Source organism: Atractosteus spatula, unplaced genomic scaffold, assembly GCF_055471065.1.
Source record: "Atractosteus spatula isolate fAtrSpa1 unplaced genomic scaffold, fAtrSpa1.hap1 Scaffold_104, whole genome shotgun sequence".
Taxonomy (NCBI): Eukaryota; Metazoa; Chordata; class Actinopteri; order Semionotiformes; family Lepisosteidae; genus Atractosteus; species Atractosteus spatula.
The window spans coordinates 88,610-108,871 of record NW_028296658.1 but is presented as its reverse complement, the minus strand read 5'-3'; the positions used below and the strand labels follow the sequence as shown (position 1 = coordinate 108,871).

At 55.1% G+C, this 20,262-nt stretch overlaps 3 protein-coding genes across 6 annotated transcripts; 2 read left to right on the top strand and 1 right to left on the bottom strand.

Moving 5' to 3' along the window:
• Positions 1-202: 202 nt before the first annotated feature.
• ctsf (cathepsin F) lies at positions 203-9,637 on the top strand. 2 transcript variants are annotated; one of them, XM_088909161.1, is made up of 14 exons: positions 203-534; positions 1,378-1,494; positions 1,955-2,036; positions 4,210-4,280; positions 4,387-4,462; positions 4,595-4,708; positions 4,839-4,984; positions 5,349-5,445; positions 5,647-5,727; positions 5,831-5,950; positions 6,214-6,278; positions 6,611-6,701; positions 7,333-7,391; positions 8,338-9,637. In XM_088909161.1, the coding sequence occupies exons 1-14, from the start codon at positions 292-294 to the stop codon at positions 8,410-8,412; spliced, it is 1,437 nt and encodes a 478-aa protein (XP_088765287.1). In that variant the 5' UTR covers positions 203-291; the 3' UTR covers positions 8,413-9,637. The 2 variants fall into 2 exon arrangements, with proteins under 2 accessions (XP_088765287.1, XP_088765286.1); XM_088909160.1 differs by lacking the exon at positions 6,611-6,701 and having other exon boundaries at positions 204-534.
• Positions 9,638-9,779: 142 nt separating this feature from the next.
• LOC148809999 (barrier-to-autointegration factor) lies at positions 9,780-15,510 on the bottom strand. Its single transcript, XM_088909166.1, has 3 exons — positions 15,369-15,510; positions 13,142-13,322; positions 9,780-12,030 (listed from the first exon to the last, which is right to left on the bottom strand). The coding sequence occupies exons 2-3, from the start codon at positions 13,265-13,267 to the stop codon at positions 11,884-11,886; spliced, it is 273 nt and encodes a 90-aa protein (XP_088765292.1). The 5' UTR covers positions 13,268-13,322; positions 15,369-15,510; the 3' UTR covers positions 9,780-11,883.
• An 898-nt stretch (positions 15,511-16,408) lies between these two features.
• On the top strand, positions 16,409-20,039 carry eif1ad (eukaryotic translation initiation factor 1A domain containing). Of its 3 annotated transcripts, none has more exons than XM_088909162.1 (6): positions 16,409-16,859; positions 17,130-17,285; positions 17,455-17,563; positions 17,990-18,098; positions 18,399-18,461; positions 18,874-20,039. In XM_088909162.1, the coding sequence occupies exons 2-6, from the start codon at positions 17,199-17,201 to the stop codon at positions 19,058-19,060; spliced, it is 555 nt and encodes a 184-aa protein (XP_088765288.1). In that variant the 5' UTR covers positions 16,409-16,859; positions 17,130-17,198; the 3' UTR covers positions 19,061-20,039. The 3 variants fall into 3 exon arrangements, with proteins under 3 accessions (XP_088765288.1, XP_088765290.1, XP_088765289.1); XM_088909164.1 differs by having other exon boundaries at positions 16,436-16,597; XM_088909163.1 differs by having other exon boundaries at positions 16,739-16,859; positions 19,502-19,751.
• The last annotated feature ends 223 nt before the right edge of the window (positions 20,040-20,262 follow it).

Sequence of the window (20,262 nt, the reverse complement as noted above, 5' to 3'; positions counted from 1 at the left end):
AGCGCCGCAGAGAAACAGCCCCAGTTTTACCTAAGCTCAGTCACATGCAGACGAAGCCACGGAGGAATGTAAAACGTTTTCACACGGTTTTTCAAAACATATTACGTCACCGCAGTCGGCTACGCTCAAGCGCCATGTCTGTGAGGGGCAAAGCCTCCAGCAGACTGGGGGGAAAAAAAAACCAACCCGGCGTCGCCATATTCGTTGGGGGCAAATCCCTTGATCAGGAATCCGGGTCGTCCGCAGTCTCAGACAACAACAACAACAGAGAGGCACACGCAGAACAGAACCATGGATACTGGGTCGTACCGGCGCCGAGGTCCACTTATTCTGATTCTCTCCTTAATTCTTGGCTCGGTTCTGTCCCGGGAAGATGGGCTGGCGAAGGAGCGGCTGTTCGGAGCCGCGGTTCGGGTGTCGGGTTCTGACCCTGGTGTACAGAGGGCGGTCCGGTTCGCGGAAGAGCGTTACAACATGGGTTCGAACGGGATGTATCTGCGACGAATCAGCAGAATTGTTTCCGCCACCAAACAGGTACATCGATGACGTTTTGTTATTGAACCATAAATAAGATCCGCGTGTGAACTGCAGCTGTAAAAAAGTACTGCGAACGAGCACGGTTATGTAAGATACTAAATAGTCGTGGAGTTTGACTCTGGAGCTGTGAAAATCAAGAAAACAGATGCGCAACGCAACAGACTAGATCGTTATAAACCGATCAATCGATAAGCAATCAAGTTGACATAATTCCTTGAGCCCCTGAACAGTCCTGGTTCCTCTGAGCTGTGTGTAAGGTTCTGGTAAGTATTGCCACAGTGAGATTAATGACATTCCGTTTTTAACTGGGATCCATGTTGTTTCTAATGATCTCACCGGTGCAAAGATTATTTTGACAGATCTGGACAAACAGGTGGACTGATCTACAGCTGCACAGAAGGACTGATGTCCTGTAGCTGGACAGTCAGATGGATTAATGTCTCTGCAGCTGGACGGACAGAAGGACTGATGTCCTGTAGCTGGACAGTCAGATGGATTAATGTCTCTGCAGCTGGACGGACAGAAGGACTGATGTACTGTAGCTGGACACTCAGATGTATTAATGTCTCTGCTGCTGGACGGACAGAAGGACTGATGTACTGTAGCTGGACAGTCAGATGGATTAATGTCTCTGCAGCTGGACTGATGTCCTGTAGCTGGACAGGAAGTCCTGACAGCTCGTGACTGGCCAGTTGCAGACACGGACGGGCAGATAGATGGCTGTGCTGTGCGCTGGATGTGTGTGATAGCCCCTCTGACTGCTGCACGCAGGGTGCAGGAGCCTCTGTAAGGGATGGGGCTGGGTGAGCTAACGCGTGCGCTCTTGCCCTGTGCATACAGGTGGCCAGAGGAGTGAGGTACAGGGTGCTGGTGGAAGTGGGGAACACCCCCTGCAAGAAATCGGCGCCGCCTGACCCCCAGCTCTGCCAGCTCGTCCTGGATCCCCACGCCCTGAAGGTATGGCGAGTATGAGCTGCCACAGGGTTTGGCCTCAGGACCCTAGGGAAGGAAACTGGGGGGGAAAGCTGAAGGCAGTGAACCTCCACCATGTTGGCTCTGGAGTCTGGAGCAGCAACTAGAGCCAAGATGGCTGCCGCAGCACACTGGTGTGGGGGAGGGTGGTGGAGAGTCAGGCCACCCGGTCTGGTCACAGGACTCTGAATCCTGTGACTCTGAAGACTCACAGCAGTGTGATTCACATTAAACACACACGCCTGCAGCCCTGTGATAGCCTCTGATACTGACCCTAACTCTGTCCTAAACTCCAGTTCTTATCCAGTAACCTACTCCATCCATGCTCTCAAGATCCCCCTCACTCCCTGTCACTAATCCGGGTTTTATTCCCAACCCTAATCCCAGCTGTAACCCTACAGGCGCAGCTCCTGTACGCACCGTGAGCCCGTGTTGATTTTTGCAGAGGGAGCTGTGCCTGTTTGAGGTGTGGGACATCCCATGGGAGAGCAAGGCCAGTCTGCTGAAGCAGAAGTGCAAGCCAGCAGGTCAGACATACTCGCCTGCACACTGAGCACACTGCTGAGGGTTGGTCATGAGAAACAGCTCCACACACATACACTGGTGTGCATATACTGTACACACTGCACAGCCGGTGTGTTTACTGTATATACTGCACAGCTGGTGTATCTGTCCAGTGTACACTGCACAGCCGGTGTGTTTACTGCATATACTGCACAGCCGGTGTGTTTACTGTATATACTGCACAGCTGGTGTATCTGTCCAGTGCACACTGCACAGCCGGTGTGTTTACTGTATATACTGCACAGCTGGTGTATCTGTCCAGTGTACACTGCACAGCCGGTGTGTTTACTGTATATACTGCACAGCTGGTGTATCTGTCCAGTGCACACTGCACAGCCGGTGTGTTTACTGTATATACTGCACAGCTGGTGTATCTGTCCAGTGCACACTGCACAGCCGGTGTGTTTACTGTATATACTGCACAGCTGGTGTATCTGTCCAGTGTACACTGCACAGCCGGTGTGTTTACTGTATATACTGCACAGCTGGTGTATCTGTCCAGTGCACACTGCACAGCCGGTGTGTTTACTGTATATACTGCACAGCTGGTGTATCTGTCCAGTGTACACTGCACAGCCGGTGTGTTTACTGTATATACTGCACAGCTGGTGTATCTGTCCAGTGCACACTGCACAGCCGGTGTGTTTACTGTATATACTGTACAGCTGGTGTGTTTACTGTATATACTGCACAGCTGGTGTATCTGTCCAGTGCACACTGCACAGCCGGTGTGTTTACTGTATATACTGCACAGCTGGTGTATCTGTCCAGTGTACACTGCACAGCCGGTGTGTTTACTGTATATACTGCACAGCTGGTGTATCTGTCCAGTGTACACTGCACAGCCGGTGTGTTTACTGTATATACTGCACAGCTGGTGTATCTGTCCAGTGCACACTGCACAGCCGGTGTGTTTACTGCATATACTGCACAGCTGGTGTATCTGTCCAGTGCACACTGCACAGCTGGTGTATCTGTCCAGTGTACACTGCACAGCCGGTGTGTTTACTGTATATACTGCACAGCTGGTGTATCTGTCCAGTGTACACTGCACAGCCGGTGTGTTTACTGTATATACTGCACAGCTGGTGTATCTGTCCAGTGCACACTGCACAGCCGGTGTGTTTACTGTATATACTGTACAGCTGGTGTATCTGTCCAGTGTACACTGCACAGCCGGTGTGTTTACTGTATATACTGTACAGCTGGTGTGTTTACTGTATATACTGCACAGCTGGTGTATCTGTCCAGTGTACACTGCACAGCCGGTGTGTTTACTGTATATACTGTACAGTTGGTGTATCTGTCCAGTGCACACTGCACAGCCGGTGTGTTTACTGTATATACTGCACAGCTGGTGTATCTGTCCAGTGCACACTGCACAGCCGGTGTGTTTACTGTATATACTGTACAGCTGGTGTGTTTACTGTATATACTGCACAGCTGGTGTATCTGTCCAGTGCACACTGTACAGCCGGTGTGTTTACTGTATATACTGTACAGCTGGTGTGTTTACTGTATATACTGCACAGCTGGTGTATCTGTCCAGTGCACACTGCACAGCCGGTGTGTTTACTGTATATACTGCACAGCTGGTGTATCTGTCCAGTGCACACTGCACAGCCGGTGTGTTTACTGCATATACTGCACAGCTGGTGTATCTGTCCAGTGCACACTGCACAGCCGGTGTGTTTACTGTATATACTGTACAGCTGGTGTATCTGTCCAGTGCACACTGCACAGCCGGTGTGTTTACTGTATATACTGTACAGCTGGTGTGTTTACTGTATATACTGCACAGCTGGTGTATCTGTCCAGTGCACACTGCACAGCCGGTGTGTTTACTGTATATACTGTACAGCTGGTGTATCTGTCCAGTGCACACTGCACAGCCGGTGTGTTTACTGTATATACTGTACAGCTGGTGTGTTTACTGTATATACTGCACAGCTGGTGTATCTGTCCAGTGCACACTGCACAGCCGGTGTGTTTACTGCATATACTGCACAGCTGGTGTATCTGTCCAGTGCACACTGCACATCTGGTGAAATATACTGTACATTACACTCGCCGTACTTCCTACTCAGAACTGTGATGGACAGACGGCTCTCCATCACAGTGTTTTTTGTGTTCCAGATGTTCCTGAAGAGCCCAGCCAAAAGGAGGACGTACCTGTCTCCCCTGTCCCAGCTGATCACCTGGAGCAGGTAACACAGCCCCCTCCGCTGCAGTGGCAGAGGAAGTTGGTAAGCCAGCTCCCGGCTGGACTGCAGGTCCACTCTCATGCCTTTTTCTGGCCTCTTTCCTGTGCAGAATGAGTCGTCCCTCCTGCGGTTGGTGTTCAAGGACTTCGTGACGCAGTACAACAAGAGCTATGACACAGCCGAGGGTAGGATCTGTGGGGCCCTGAACACTGGACACAACCACTCCGGATACACTTAAAACACCCTCACCCTGAACACACTGGCCCCCTACTCTACACCCTCTGTGCCCCTCTGACCACTCCCTCTTCTCCTCCCAGAAGCCCACAGGAGGTTCCGGATTTTTGCGGACAATCTGGAGACCGCCCGGAAGCTGCAGGCGCTGGACCAGGGATCCGCTGAATACGGGGTCACCAAGTTCAGTGACCTCACAGGTAACGGCCGGGCCAGCGGCCAGCAGGCAGGGTGGCTGCTCGAACCCAGAGCCCGCTTTCCTAAGCCTGACCCTGACAGACGGATCCTTGGTTGGGTCACTAATCCAGCCGTGCCTCTGTCGCCCCCCAGAGGACGAGTTCCAGTCGCTGTACCTGAACCCCCTCCTCACCGCAGCCCCCCCGCGGCCCATGAAGCAGGCCAGGGTCCCCCACGAGCCTGCCCCGGCCTCCTGGGACTGGAGGGAGCACGGAGCGGTCAGCCCTGTCAAGGACCAGGTCAGGAGGAGAGAGGTGGACAGAGACTGGACAGGACACAGGGAGAGGGGGACGGAGACGGGACAGGACAGGACACAGGGAGAGAGGGACGGAGACTGGACAGGACACAGGGAGAGAGGGACGGAGACGGGACAGGACAGGAGACAGGGAGAGAGGGACGGAGACGGGACAGGACACAGAGTGAGAGGGACGGAGACTGGACAGGACACAGGGAGAGAGGGACACAGGGAGAGAGGGACGGAGACTGGACAGGACACAGGGAGAGAGGGACACAGAGAAAGAGAGGGATGGAGACAGGACACACAAAGGGCGGACAGACAGGGACAGGCACTTGAAATGGGCACTGTTGCATCTGTGTCTGCAGGGCATGTGTGGGTCCTGCTGGGCGTTCTCTGTGACGGGCAACATCGAGGGCCAGTGGTTCCTGAAGACCGGGAAGCTGATGTCTCTGTCGGAGCAGGGTGCGTCTCCCTCTGTCCTCTGTCCCCTGCTGTCTCCCTCTTGTGTGCTGCTGCCTCTCTGTCCTCTGTCCCTCTACCTCTCTCTCCTCTTTCTCTCTCTGTCCTCTGCTTCCCTCTGTGTCCTGCTGTCTCTCTCTGTCCTCTGCCCCTCTCTGTGTCCATCTGTTTGTCTCTGTGTGGTGACCAGTGCCTGTCCTGCAGAGCTGGTGGACTGTGACAAGCTGGACCAGGCCTGTGGAGGAGGGCTGCCCAGCAACGCCTACGAAGCCATCGAGAAACTGGGTGAGAGCTCATCCGAGCCGGGGAGGGAGGGACAGAGGGAGGGGGAGAGGGGAGGTTTCCTAAGGGATGGGATGACTGATCTCCCGGTGTCCCGACACTGCAGGGGGTCTGGAGACGGAGACGGACTACAGCTACAAGGGACACAAGCAGGCCTGTGGATTCTCCTCTGGGAAGGTGGCGGCCTACATCAACAGCTCTGTGGAGATCTCCAAGGATGAGACAGGTGGGCCAGAGACAGACAGGGAGAGAGACAGGTGGGCCAGAGACAGACAGGGAGAGAGACAGGGGTGTACAGGGACAGGTAGAGACAGAGAAACAGGTGGGACAGACAAACAGGGAAAGAGACAGGGGGTACAGAGACCAGGAGGGAGAGAGACGGGGGGTACAGAGACCGGGAGGGAGAGAGACAGGGGAAACAGAGACAGGGGGTACAGGGACGGGGGGGTGGGGGAGGAGAGCTGTCTGAGACCTGTGCTGTCCTTTCAGACATGGCGGCCTGGCTGGCGAAGAATGGACCCATCTCTGTGGCTCTCAATGCTTTTGCCATGCAGGTACCGTGCGTGCGTGTGCGTGCGTGTGCGTGCGTGTGTGTGCGTGGGGGGGGGGGGGGGTGCCGTCTGCACAGCGGAGGGGGTCCTCAGCGCGCCCCTGCCCAGAGGGCACAGGTCACCATTAAAACGGCCCTTTCTCCCGAGGGCTCGGAGATCATGGGGAGCAGATACAGACTGGAGCTGCCTTCATGGAACAGACCACTTAATTAGTTAATTGGTCAGTAACTCACGGGTGCTCCTGGTCCTCGGAAACAGGTAGGGCTCACTGGACTGGGGGCGCCCCAGTGTGACTACAGTATTGAGGTCTCATCTAGCTCCCTCTGTGTGCCCAGTTCTACAGGAGGGGCATCTCTCACCCCCTCAAGATCTTCTGTAACCCCTGGATGATCGACCACGCCGTGCTGCTCGTGGGCTACGGACAGCGTAAGTCTCTGTTCCTGGCAGCTGCTCTTCCTGGGCGTGAATCGCGGTAGTGACTCCTTGTGCGGGATGACAGTGTGGCTGGGCAGCAGCGCGCTAAAAGGCCTTCAAGGGGGTGATCAGGTCGGCCCACTCCATCACTGGGCACCAGCTCCTCCCCATTGTGGACAAGTCACTGTCTCGGGAAGGCTGGGAGTACTGCCCACTGGTCCGCGTTATAGGAACACACCTCCAGACTCAGAGACAGCTTCTTCCCACAGACTGGCAGATTCCCGAATTCTCCCTCGACCTCTGATTCACACCGGTGTTTCTGTGGCACAACTGCTGGTGTTGAGTTTTGTTTAAGCTGTGTGTTATTTAACTTTGCTGTTGCTGCTGCTGCTGCTGTTCTGTGATTAAGCTCGTTTCCTTAATGTCTTTGTATTGGAACATACGTGCAAAATAAGCACTTCCTCGCACTTGTGCACACGACAAATCAACTTAACTCTGCACTCATTTCCCCCAGGCTGAGCAGCTGTTAAACAGTTAAGCTTCTGCCTGTCATGTTTCTAGAGAGAGGGGCTGGAACAAGTGATCTGTAAAACCTGGAGTGGACCAGACTGCTGTGACAAGGAATCTGTTGTTTTATTTCCAGGCAACGGAATCCCATTCTGGGCCATCAAGAACAGCTGGGGGGAAGACTATGGAGAGCAGGTGGGAGAGATTTTTAAAAGTTGTTTTTCATAGTGCACTGCCAAGAGGTTTATAGAGGCCACATTGTACCCCTACAGTCCAGAGATCGCCGGTCCGGTCTGGGTCACACTGTGCCCCTACAGTCCAGAGCCCACCGGTCCAGTCTGGGTCACACTGTACCCCTACAGGCCAGAGCCCACCGGTCCAGTCTGGGTCACACTGTACCCCTACAGTCCAGAGCTCACCGGTCCAGTCTGGGTCACACTGTACCCCTACAGTCCAGAGCCCGCCGGTCCAGTCTGGGTCACACTGTACCCCTACAGTCCAGAGCCCGCCGGTCCAGTCTGGGTCACACTGTACCCCTACAGTCCAGAGATCGCCGGTCCGGTCTGGGTCACACTGTACCCCTACAGTCCAGAGCTCACCGGTCCGGTCTGGGTCACACTGTACCCCTACAGTCCAGAGCCCGCCGGTCCGGTCTGGGTCACACTGTACCCCTACAGTCCAGAGCCCGCCGGTCCAATCTGGGTCACACTGTACCCCTACAGTCCAGAGATCGCTGGTCCGGTCTGGGTCACACTGTACCCCTACAGTCCAGAGCCCGCCGGTCCAGTCTGGGTCACACTGTTCCCCTACAGTCCAGAGCCCGCCGGTCCAATCTGGGTCACACTGTACCCCTACAGGCCAGAGCTCGCTGGTCCGGTTCAGGAGCACACTGTGATCACGATTCCCCACGATGCCACCTGGGGGCAGGCTGGGGATTAGCTATCCTGGGTTCTCTCAGCAGCGCTGAGTCCCAGTGCCCCCTGCAGGCTCGTCGGGGGGTGGGTGGGGAGGGACTGGTTGCTGAAGGATTCAAAACTGTTTCCAAGCTGCTCTCTCTGCAATCTAAAAACAGGAACAGGGGTTCGAGGAAGCCCCTTCAATTCCCCCCCCCCGCTGACCTCTTCCTTCTGTGTTCTCGCAGGGCTACTACTACCTGTACCGAGGGGCCAGGCTGTGCGGGATAAACAGGATGTGCTCATCCGCGGTTGTGGACTAACGCCGCCGGCGCGGGATCGGGGAGCAGGAGGGTTTTTTTTGGAAGGAGCTCGGGTGAGGGGTACCCTACCGCTCCCACTTGCAGTGACGCATCACCCCGAGACTGGCAGATGGCTCCCATTCCCATCCTGCCCCTCTCTCCTCCGCACCCTCCGTGGCCGGGAGGAGGCCCAGCCAGCCCGGCTCGTAGGTAGTGTCCAGTTCATCCCCGGATCTTATCCGGAACGCCAGGGTCTGGGGTATTTTTCTGTTTGGAATCTGGTGTTTAGTGTCTCATGAACAGGCAGGATGGGAGGAGTACCTGGTGTGAACCCTGCCCCCCGTCTCTGGGTATCGGAGCTCCCTGGTGTGTGTGTGGGTGGGTGGGCAGCAGCGCCGCCTAGTGGGCGCCTGCAGAAGGGCGAGAGGGGAATATGGGAGCCCGCTCTCGCTCGGCATCCTGGTAGTGAAACGTGGGCTCGAGGGCAGGCCGGTCGAAGGGAGTGGGTTTTAGTGCAGCTGCCGCATAGCTCTTACCTCCTGCGTTCTATTTAGGCTTGGGGGAACCTTCCATGCGGAGCCTGCATGTTCCTCTTTCCGCCCAACATGCCCAGAGATGGGGTTATAGATAACTGGCTTCTCTAATTCATCTGGCGATAGGTTAGCACCCCCTGCAGGGCAGTTTCTTTCCGCGCCCTGTGCTTCCGGCGCTAGGCTCTCGTTTGCCGGGACGCTAAACCAGGAAGGAGCAGGACGAAGGGTGGAAGCAAAGCAGAAGCACAGCTGGGAGCCGAGACCCCTTCTCCACAGCTTCTCCATTAGAGAGCGAGGAGTGAGCAGGAGAAGCTGAAGATCAGGCGGTGGGAGAGAGGCTAGTGCGTGCGACACACCTAATAAATTAGCAAGATTGGTCTGTCAGATTTGGGGGTGTTGCTGGAGACGGGGAGGTACCCAGGAACGGAGGCCTGTGTTTTAGATTCACCCCCATCTAGCTGTGGAGGAGCCTGTCCCTTCCCCGCACATCTAAAAACACAGGAGCTGACAGCAGATGCAGCGCTCGGCTTTGCAGGAACAGGAGGGGTGTCCTTGCGGTAGTTCTAGTTTAGTCGGAAAATGAGGTTAATCGACGTCACTATCGCAGACGGAGGGGGGAAGCGGGCCTTTTAATTCACATTACCTTTCTGTAGGAGGGGTGGAAGAAGGCAAAGAGAGAGAAGCAGGAAATAAAAGGAGTAAAAGACCTGTGACTGTTGTCCAGTTGGGTCCCTATGTCTTCATTCACTTTTTATTTATTTTTCGGCCTGATATTTCATTTTCTGCTTTTAAGGTCCAAAATGCGCACACACACTACTGCTAAAAAAAAAACCAACAACCCACAACCAGACGATCTCATCTCACTTCAGTTTATTTAAAAAAAATAAAATGGAACCAATAAATTCAAAAGGATCCCCTCCTGTTCCAAGTGCCTTTGTTTAAAATAGAAGTCGTTTCTCTTCACAGTAACCGAGGAACAGGACCCCTTGTGTCAGTTTCAAGCCAGCTGGGTAAGGCCCGCTGAGAAAGAGGGGAGCAGACGCCAGCACCGGGAAACTGGGTTTGTCCCGGATCCCCCAAACGTTCCGGGCGACAGTATTCCCCACGGGCTGAACCTCTCCCCCCACAGTTTGAAAACCGCCCCCCCCCCTTTTCTTCGTACGAACTGAAGAATAAAACAACTCTTCAATAACTGTTCATTCATTGCTAATCAAATCATCCATCAGCTCTCAGACGGGCGCAGTAACGTGCTAGTTGCCCCTAACGACCATAAACAAGACGTGCATATCCAAAGGGAGGTCTTCTCAGTCCTGTCTGCCTCACTGTTTGTGTGATATTCGCTGTAAGAGTCCCCGATTCTCACCCTACTGCTCTGTGTTCTCCCACCCTGCACACCTCAACCACACTGGAAAACGTTTTTATACGTCTAGATTGGGAAAATATATTCCTGCAATGGACTCGGATGCGGATAATTATAAAAGGCTGGGCTAAACGGACACCAGGTTAAAAACTCTATAGCGTGACTGAAGAGAAAGAGCCTACCTGACAATGCTGGATGCTGGAAACATTTTTTTTTTCCCTTTTCACTTTTTTGTTCAATGATCTCCTTCTGGCTACCACCTAGCAGATCATCTAGCAGGGACAGCAACCTGCCTCCCCTGCTGCACCGCGGTCGGACGCACCCCAGGTCTCGCGGTGCTGTAACCTGCCTCCCCTGCTGCACCGTGGTCGGACGCACCCCAGGTCTCGCGGTGCTGTAACCTGCCTCCCCTGCTGCACCGTGGTCGGACGCACCCCAGGTCTCGCGGTGCTGTAACCTGCCTCCCCTGCTGCACCGCGGTCGGACGCACCCCAGGTCTCGCGGTGCTGTAACCTGCCTCCCCTGCTGCACCGCGGTCGGACGCACCCCAGGTCTCGCGGTGCTGTAAGCAGACTCCCCCTGCGCAGTGTATTGCAGCGTGAGGAATCGCACCCCCAGCCGCCCTGCGGTCTGATCCGCCCCAGGTTCTACCACCTGCAGGGGCTCGAGAACAGGGTGCAGGACCAGCGGAGCAGAAAGGCGAGTATGGGAGTTCAAACCACATGGCCGGTGAGGACTTCATACAAGATAAGATCCCGGGCGTGAGGTCCAGAGACAGCCCACACACCGGGAGGACCCCTTCCCGTCCACAGGGGCTCTCGTAAAAGCGACCGGGGGCTGGGATAACAACCGCCACGCCACCGGAGCGACGGCATCGCCCGTCCCGGCCTCCTGTGACCTACAGGCCGCAGGGCTCCGGTGGGGAGGCCACACCGGTACCGGCACACATCCGGGTTTCTTCCGCCCGATCCGAATTTTTTTTTTAAAAAACGGCCTTTCCGAAGGAGGGGTGGCGGCACGCCGTGTGGCCACCCGTCCCCCCCCCCCGGAGAAACCGGGGTTTGCAAGACTCCTGGGAAGGCTCGGGCACTGCAGGAGTCTCCGAATAATACTGGGGCGGGCGGCCTCAGGGACCAGTCAGGGGGGGGGATCTGTCCCGGGGTGGGGGAGGGGCAATTTTACTCCTGGCCTTGATCACCCAGATTGCCCCCCCAACAGCAGCTTGGCAACAACGCAGTGGGCAGAGCCAGAGACAAAACGAGGTTTAAAATAGTGACTGGGCAGACGGGGGGGGGGGGTGGGGGGTCAGAGGGGGCAGGGGGATCGGCTGTGTAGAGGGGGGCAGTTTTGGGGGTGGCCTGGGTTGGGTAAGGGGGCACAGCAAAGGCACAAACCAACCCCCCTCCCCCCTCACAGGCCTCGGATCACGACACGAAAACACCATGGAGGATAAAAACCCAGATTTTTTGCCCCCCCCCCCTTAAAAGAAAATAGCCCAGCAGAGCCTAAAACGCGACACAGAAGTGGAGGAAAAAAAAAAAAGGAAGGGAAGAAGGGGTGAAGGGGCAGCAGGCGCCCCCCCCAGGCGGCCCAGCGGTACTACAGGAAGGAGTCGCACCATTCCTTCAGACAGCTGAAGCAGTCGGACTGCTGCTTGGCGTTGGCGCCGCAGACGTCCTTCAGCCAGTCCCGGAACAGCTCCTCGTCCTTCCTCAGCAGCAGGAACTGGCCCAGCACCACGTAAGCCTGGGGAGGGAAGGAGACGCGACGTGAGGACACCACGCCACCCGCCGGGCACGGAGACCAGCGGCCGCCGGCTCTGCAGCCCCCGGAGTGGGGAGGGTGGGGTGGCGCCCCCCCCCCCCCCCCGTGGCCACCGCCAGCCGCGCGGGCGGCGAGGGAGTCACGACCTCTGCCAGAACCCCGGCCAGATCCGAGGGCTCTGGATCCCACAGCTTATGGGTGTGCTCCCAGACTCTTTCCTGACCTGCTCCGGAGACCCCTCCCTCCACAGTCTTTCTAGGCTTGGACAGAAGGAAAGGGATTTCAAAATCCTTGGAGTGGGGGGGGGGGGGGGGAGGCTATGGACAAAGTTGGCTCTCCGAGAATCCTCCCGGGAACGTCGGAATGGGAATCTGGGATCGACGGCAGCTGCCGGGCCGCCTCGCCCGACCTCCGTTCCGAGCCGGGAACAGCCTGCAACCTCCTGGCAGCCGCTAAACCCTGGAGCGGCCGAGCCAGCCCGGCAACAGTGCTGCAGCGTCACTGCAGACGGGGGAGAAGAGCTCGCCCTCCCTTGTGCTGTCCGGTGTGTCTTACGGGTCCCCCCGAATCAGGGGTCCCCCAGCCCCGGTCCTGGCGAGCCCCAGTCCAGTCAGTCTTACAGGTCACCCTGAATCAGGGGTCCCCCAGGCCCAGTCCTGGGGAGCCCCAGTCCAGTCGCCCTGAATCAAAGGTCTCCAGCCCCGGTCCTGGGGAGCCCCAGTCCAGTCAGTCTCACAGATCACCTTGAATCAGGGGTCCCCCAGCCCCGGTCCTGGGGAGCCCCAGTCCAGTCAGTCTTACAGATCACCCTGAATCAGTTGTCCCCCAGCCCCGGTCCTGGGGAGCCCCAGTCTGGTCAGTCTTACAGGTCCCCCTGAGTCAGGCGTCTCCAGTCTCTGCTTCACTAAAGCGTCCGCAGTGGTCAGTGTATGGATACGCGACTCTCTGTCCGACTGCTGTACCGTAAAGCACCTTGAGAAGACGTGTCGCGAGAGGCGCTATATAAACCACAGGTGCCCCGAGGACGAGACCGGCCGATATGACCGCTGGGAGGGACCCCCCCCTCCCGGCCCCCGGCCCGAACCCGGCTCACCTTGTCGAATCCCCTCTCCTCCAGCCTCTTGCCCAGGACCTCCCCGATGCCCGCCAGCGCCATCACGGGCTTCTCGCCCATGGGCTCCGCCACGAAGGCACGGTGCTTCTGCGACGTCGACGACATGCTGAGCGTCCTCCCCTCTGCGTCTCGGCCTCCCTCGCTCTCCGCCCCGGGCAGCCTGCGCAGAGGCCAGACTCGTCACCACACAGCCGGCAGGAACAGCGGCCGGGTCTCCGGAAACACCCGGAGCGGGCCAGCCATCCGGGGGGGGGGGAGCCGGAGCCTATCCCAGCAAGCGCCGGGTGCGAGGCGGGGTACACCCTGGACGGGACGCCAGTCCATCAAAGGACACACACACACACACCAGGGGCAGTTTTCCCAGGAGCCACCACCATGTCTTTGGATTGTGGGAGGAAACTAAACGCAAACTCGGGGAGGACATGCGAACTCCACGCAGACAGCACAGCAGCCCAGGTCTGGAATTGAACCCGGGGCCCCAGCGCTGTTCCGCCGTGAACCCCCCCCCCCCCCGGACTGGATCGATTCAATGCGAGCTGCCCGCTCCCCAAGGGGGAGATGATCTTTCATGGCAGCGTCCAGCCCAGTAACACAACAGAAACAGGCGAACGTCACCAAATAAAGAATTCAGGGGGGCAGCGTTTGAGCAGATAAGAGCCCGGCGGCCTTGCTCGGGAACGAGACTGCAGAGGGGGGGGGCGAAGGTCTTCCTGAGTCTAGTGGCACAGAGGCGGCTCCCACCTTCTCGGTGGAGAGGGTGAGCCAGACTCTCCCTAACGCTCTGAGCACCCCTTACAAACCCCTCCCATCTGCGGGGGGGGGGGGGCAGATAGGTTGGTCTGATTTGCACCAATGATTTTGCCCCAGATCCACACTCATTCCTCTCCCCCCCCCCGATACTAATGTTGCCAAAGCCAGCAAGGTTCAATAAACCAGTTGCAGAAAAGCATTGAAATACTCCTGCCTTGACGAAGCAGACTTCCCTGTACCGGGAGTCTGGGTGCCCAGGAGTCCTGCCTGGTTTTCTGTAACGGTGAGTAGAGGGAACAACGTGAGCCCCGCAGCCCAGCCCGTTATCTGCGCTGCAGTGTTCCAGCAGCAGGAGGGGGGACACGACGGCGGTACACCCCGTATCCTAATGCCTATCCCGAAAGTCAATAACAACTACCATTTGCACAGCAGCGGCGCGGCTCCGATCTGCCGCAGGTGAGAAAGGACGGAGCCTGCCCACACTGTCTCTCGGAATGAATGAGCTCTGCACGGTACATCCAGCGACCCAGAGCCGACGCTCACTGGTCCTTGGAACCAACAGGGAAGGGGGTTCTTTACACATAGGGTGGTAGGAGAGTGGAACGAGCTACCTGGCCAGGCTGGCGATGCCAAAGCCGATAAACTGGCAGCTTTCAAGAAACTTTAGGACGAGATCCGCAGACAGATTATCTACTCACTACCCACAGAACGGGATGGGCTGAGTAGCCTAGATCGTCACCTCTCTTAAACTTCTATTAATCACAGTGTAAAAAAAAAAGACTTCTGAGGATCTTGGTGCTTTCACACACGAATTCCCCACTCTCAGTAGCCCGACGAATATATCTCACAAAGGGATTTCCCAGAACTCGGCTGTGCCCCCGTCCTGAACAGCCTAAAAACTCCCCACATTCACCGACAAACTGACAGGCTGGCTTTCCCAAACCCGAGACACCGGGCGGTCCAGCTCGGGGCGGAACCGGCTCCACACGGGCCGGCAGCGCCGGGAACACGACAGAACCACAAAACCCGGCGCATACTGGGGACTGCTCGCCTCCTGGCGCTGTTCGTTTTATCTAAGGATAGCTAGGGGGGGGGGGAAGGGGGCATTTTCTCACTTCACACGCCCAGTAAATAGAGACGTTGTGCATTTGAAAGCGCCGCCAAAGTCAGCCCGACGCTGCTGAACCTCGAGAAGCCGCAGAAACCCAAGCCCCAGGCACGACAAAACCGCTCGTCCGCCCACAGCTGCTGCTGTACACACTGTGCTGCCACATATTCTCAGACAACGACAATTATTTGTTTTCATTCTTCAGAACCCCAAGTTAGGATAACAAACTGGAAGCATCCCCACATCCACAGCGTTCTCGTTATAAGGCCACTGTCGGTACCACTACGAGGTAACCGAACAGAAACACACACACAAAAAAATCAGCGAAGTTGTTGCTGAATTGTTTACCTTTTGGTAAAGCCGAAAGGAGTGAGTTTTTAACGTTTTCAAGTAGCTCCTCGCTTGCGCCGCACTTACAACATCCGCTGTCGAGTTCCAGTACAACTTCCTGATCCCGCCAACCCCCTCCCCGCTCCGCCCCTTCCGCTTCCGGCGGCCCATCCCCATGGCAACAGGGCAAGTCGGGGTTTGGCGTCCGATAGTTTTTTCCCCCAAAACGTTTATTGAACATCAATTGATGTAAACAAAAGAGAAAAATATAAGAGAGAGAAAAAAAACCACTCACGATACGCTGCCAGAGGGTAATTGCAAATTTCAACACAATAACTTGAAATGTTTATATACTTCAAGCGTGTTTTTTTTGCCTTGTTTTTCACGTTTTTACTGGAGCCTAAATAATATTGCATTTCTACCTTGTCAGTATTAAAAGAGGGAGAACATTGGACCACTTTGTTTTGTGAATATGACATCTACACAGCATTACAAAGTACGGTAGCGGTGGGGGGGTCTTCTACATTTAAATTTTATTTTTAAACGCATTTACCGACGCAATCTAAGTTGTAATTAATTATATTAACCTTCACCTTCGAATTACAAAACAGAAATAATAAAAATACATTTACTGTAATACTATGACCAGTCCTTTTAAAATGTAAACAGTTGTTAACTGAACCCCTAGCTCAAGTCTTTATTCTTTACATTTGTGAAGAATGTCTCATAATAAAATATTAGCTGATAATTATAGCCTTCTACCCCTTGTTATTAAGATATGATAGTTGTTAATGTATAATGGGAAGATCATGCTTCAAGACAATTACCTTCTTGGTCGCTAGACTGAATGTGTAAAGACGTTTATATCTTATACCTTGCACTGAAAATGGAGCTGCATACGCTCTTAAGGAATAGTAATACAGTCCCCGCCTTAGACCCTCTGTTTTTCAGGCGAGTTTGAGACTGTTATGTCCCGGTCTCCTTAAAGACAAGAGTTTTACTGGCTGACGGATAAACTCGGAACGAATTAGCTGCGTTCGCAGTGCCCGGGGGGGAAGGAGTTCGGTGCTGTACAGGAAGTTGAGGTGATCGCTGACGCACGCGTCCTCCGTTTCCGACGTGTGGAAGTTTGTGGGGGGCAATTTGCTGTCAGTTGCGCAGAGAAAAACAGCTTTATCACACAAGACTTCACCGACGATCACATATACACACGAGAAAAGAAGGACCCAGCCTTATTTTTCTTCAAGGTACACACACGGGGTGATATAGGCTGCTTGGAGGCGGTTGTCTTTGCTGGTTATTTCTAGAAACATCCACGCATTCCCTTCAAGAGAACAACTGTAGCTCGTTTTTGTAGTTATATCGAGTAATCTGCGTTTCATCGTGTTGTATATTGAGGCAAGTGGGAGTCATTCTCATTGATAGAAACCTCCACGATTCGGTTGTGTTTGACCAAAGTCCGTAGTCAGGACAGGCGGATCACTGTCGGCTACAAATATCCCACAAAACGTAAGTAAAACACTTTGAAATACGTTTCTTATCAGGCTGAAGATGGGGCTATTGATAATGTTATCTTGAACACGAAAATGCAGGGGCTCGAATGTTTTCGGTCGTATTTGAACAGTTTACACCTAGTTAACGGACTGATGTCTTCATTCTCTATGGGCATTGAGAAATATTTGTGAGCGTCACAAACGGATTGTGTCTTCGCATTGACCGGGGGTCTCGGGGGAGCGTGTGCGTGGAAGCGGTCTCGGTGACCCATCCTTCCGTCTCCAGGCTCCAGTCCGGGTTTCGCCCACGCGGTACGCTTTCCCGAGCCACCACGGAGCCGCAGAGGCGCTCGCGATGTCGCAGGCCACCAAGCGCAAGCACGTGGTGCAGGAGGTGCTGGGGGACCACGTCACCCCGACCGGCCGCCAGCAGATCGTGAGGGTGAGGCGCCCGAGCACGTCAAGGATCTGTCAAGCGTCTGCGAATCAGCAGCCCATTAAGCCATTGGAGAGAGAGAGTCTTTAGTATTAATTTGGGACAAACAATAGAATCCATTTCTTTACACAGAGAGTTGCGGGGGTCGGGATTTCATGGTCTCTGTCTCCGGCAGGTTCTGGGATCCCCTGGGAACAACCTCCATGAGGCAGAAACCGCGCAGGGGGAGCGATTCCTGGTCAGCATGCCCACCAAGTTCAGGAAGAACATCTGGATCAAGAGAGGTACCCCTGTCTCTCTCTCTCTCTCTTCCTCTCCTCTGTGTTCCTGTCTCTCTCTCTCCCCCTCTCTCTCCTTCTCCTCTGTGCCTGTTTCTACCTCTAGTGGGGCAGGTTATTTAGTCAAACGGGTGATGAGCGAGTCGGCCATCCGGTTGCTGTGTCCTGTCAGTCAGGCAGGCTGCCAGACAGAAAGACAGGGAGATCCTCGCTGTCTTAGAGTCTTTACCTCTCTCTTCCCTCCATTTCACCTTCTCTTTCTCTGTTTATTCTCCCTGCCTGTCCTTTTAAACTTTTTTTTCCCCCCTTGGGGGAGGGCGGAGTTCCTAAAAAACCTTTTGAGGCGAGAAATGAAATATTGACAGTTTTGTTCTTGGACTTTCTCCTCCTGTTTTTGACTTGTACTTCCTCTCTCTCTCTCTCTCTCGCCAGGAGACTATCTGATTGTGGAGCCCATAGAGGAAGGGGAGAAGGTGAAAGGAGAGATCGTCTTCATCCTGTACAAGGACCACATCCGACAGCTCAGGAAAGAGGGAGCCTGGTGAGACCCCCTTCATTCCTCTGTTCCCTCCTCTTCTTCCTGCTTTTCCAGCTGTGGAGAGCAGAAGGCAGCTCACGCACACGGGAGGAGCTGCTCGGCTCCTCTAGTCCGTTTGGATTAGATCTTATTTTTTTTCCCCCCCGATTCTTCCTGAAACTCCTCTGCCAGCCGCATCTGCGGTGATTCCGCACGCTCCCGATCTGGGATCCTGGTCGCCTTGTTTTTCCGAACTGTGACCGCGGTCTAGACGCCTAGGGGGGCGCTGAATTCCCTCTGTCTTCTCCCTCTGTCCCGTCCCAGGCCCGCGGGATTCCCGGGAGAGGAGGCGCCGGGCGAGGAGCGAGCCGGCGGCGACGAGGGCAGGTGAGGGCCAGCTGCAGACGGGGGGTCGGGGGGCAGCGAGGTCGCGGGGCGCTCGAGGTGTTAAAGAGTCTTATTGGTGATGTGGGAGCCCCCCCCCCACCGGGCCTCTGTCTTGCGTACAGCACCAGGGAAGATGGCACCTTCGCTCGGGTCCGGCGGGCCATCGGACAGCCCTGCGCCGCCTGCATGTGTACCCCAGCTCTGCACGGGGGAGCATAGGGCAATGTACCGGCCCCGAAGCCGGAGCTTCGCCGGAGCCACCTCTTTTCTCCAGTCGCTTGTTTGCTGCTGTCCCGGTTGCCACAGGGCGGTCCCACCATGTCCTCCTGGGGGTCAGGCTGGGTCGGAACGGGTCAGGAGGCACCCCCCGGGCAAGTTAAAAGAGCCGTTGGACTTTCTGTTCCTCGGGCAGGGGCGGCGCAGAGGGACCCCAGGGGCGCGAGGAGGAGGACGGCGCCACCGACTCGGAGGACGACGGAGACCTGTTCGTGAACACGAACCGGGTGAACTACCATTACAGCGAGAGCGAGGGCGACTCGGACTCCGAGGGAGCTGGCGAAGAGTCAGAGGAGGAGGACGGATCAGAGGGGAAGGACTGAGATATCCCTCACCATACCCCCCCCCCCTCGCAGTCTCTCTCCCTCTTCGACCCACCCCTAACGCGGAGGGGGGGGGGCAACTTTACTGTGCGGACTGGTCCTGTGCCCAGGCCCGAACCGATACACACCTGTGACAGCACCCGGCATGAAAGAGAGCAGGCACAAACCCCCTCAGGGGCCTGGTGTGTGCTGTGCGCTGGAGTTGTGGGGGAAGAACACAAGGCGGGTGAGCTTTGTGTGGAGGTGGTGGGGGGTGTAGATGGGGGATGGGGGGTGGGGAGGAGTCCGTTTTCAAACAAGAATTGCTCTGACGTTTCAGCGTACAGCAAACCAGGGCTCCTCACTCCTGCCGCTGCGGATCCATAGGGGATCTTCTGGCTGTTGATGACTTAATTGAATCAATTAGTGTCTTAATGAGTCTTGCATTTCTGCCACTTCCAGGTCTTTAAATCATGGAGGGGTTAGAAGTCCTTATAAAAACCCTTCTATATATATTTCCTGGGGCCTGCAGGCTGACGGGCCTGGATCTGCTGTCCGGAGATGCTGTGGTCCCCAGTGAAAGGAATTCAACCCTTCTCAGCCCGTTTCTCTGGCTTCTCTTCCACAGCTGCTTTAGTTACATTACAACTAACAATTTTACTTTTTTTTTGGTCTGCATAACTTCTTTCAGTTACAAGAATCTAGGGAGTGACCAACTGTTTAAAGACCCTGTTTAAAATCCTAGATCTGTAACACCTAAAAATGAGGCAAGTTGACTTGTGTTGGAACAGAAACCATGAAACTGCCCTACTGTAATGATTGTGACAGCCGAACTAGAGCTCTTTGAGTGATGGCCGTGATGACCAATAATGCTTTGTAATCATTTCTGAAGTCCTCCCTGTGGAGACAGTGGATATGTACACTGCTGAAGCAATTCATTTTGTTTTTGTCTGTACCAGACAGCAACAGTGTGTTTAATTAATAAAACATTCTTAAAGAGGTGCAAACTTTCCTGAGTGAAAACATAGAAGAGTAATTATATAAAAATGCATAATACAATCTTCTCTATCATCAACAAATGCTAATATTTACTTAATATAGGACGGGTGAGGGATATTTCTTTTTCAGTCTACTGAACACTTGTTCCAGTTGAGATTACCAGAACTGGAGGCCTGCTCTCCGGCTTTGAGTCACTCTAAACTGCACCTTTCACAGGATGAGGA

Excerpts from the sequence above, each read along its gene's own strand:
- LOC148809999 (XM_088909166.1), bottom strand. The coding sequence starts at position 13,267 with ATGTCGTCGACGTCGCAGAAGCACCGTGCCTTCGTGGCGGAGCCCATG. Across the intron at positions 12,031-13,141 it reads AGGAGAGGGGATTCGACAAG|GCTTACGTGGTGCTGGGCCA; the intron begins GTGAGCCGGGTT and ends TTCCCTCCCCAG.
- ctsf (XM_088909161.1), top strand. The coding sequence starts at position 292 with ATGGATACTGGGTCGTACCGGCGCCGAGGTCCACTTATTCTGATTCTC. Across the intron at positions 4,463-4,594 it reads GAGCTATGACACAGCCGAGG|AAGCCCACAGGAGGTTCCGG; the intron begins GTAGGATCTGTG and ends TTCTCCTCCCAG. Across the intron at positions 6,702-7,332 it reads GCTCGTGGGCTACGGACAGC|GCAACGGAATCCCATTCTGG; the intron begins GTAAGTCTCTGT and ends TTTTATTTCCAG.
- eif1ad (XM_088909162.1), top strand. The coding sequence starts at position 17,199 with ATGTCGCAGGCCACCAAGCGCAAGCACGTGGTGCAGGAGGTGCTGGGG. Across the intron at positions 17,286-17,454 it reads GCCGCCAGCAGATCGTGAGG|GTTCTGGGATCCCCTGGGAA; the intron begins GTGAGGCGCCCG and ends TGTCTCCGGCAG. Across the intron at positions 18,099-18,398 it reads CTCAGGAAAGAGGGAGCCTG|GCCCGCGGGATTCCCGGGAG; the intron begins GTGAGACCCCCT and ends GTCCCGTCCCAG.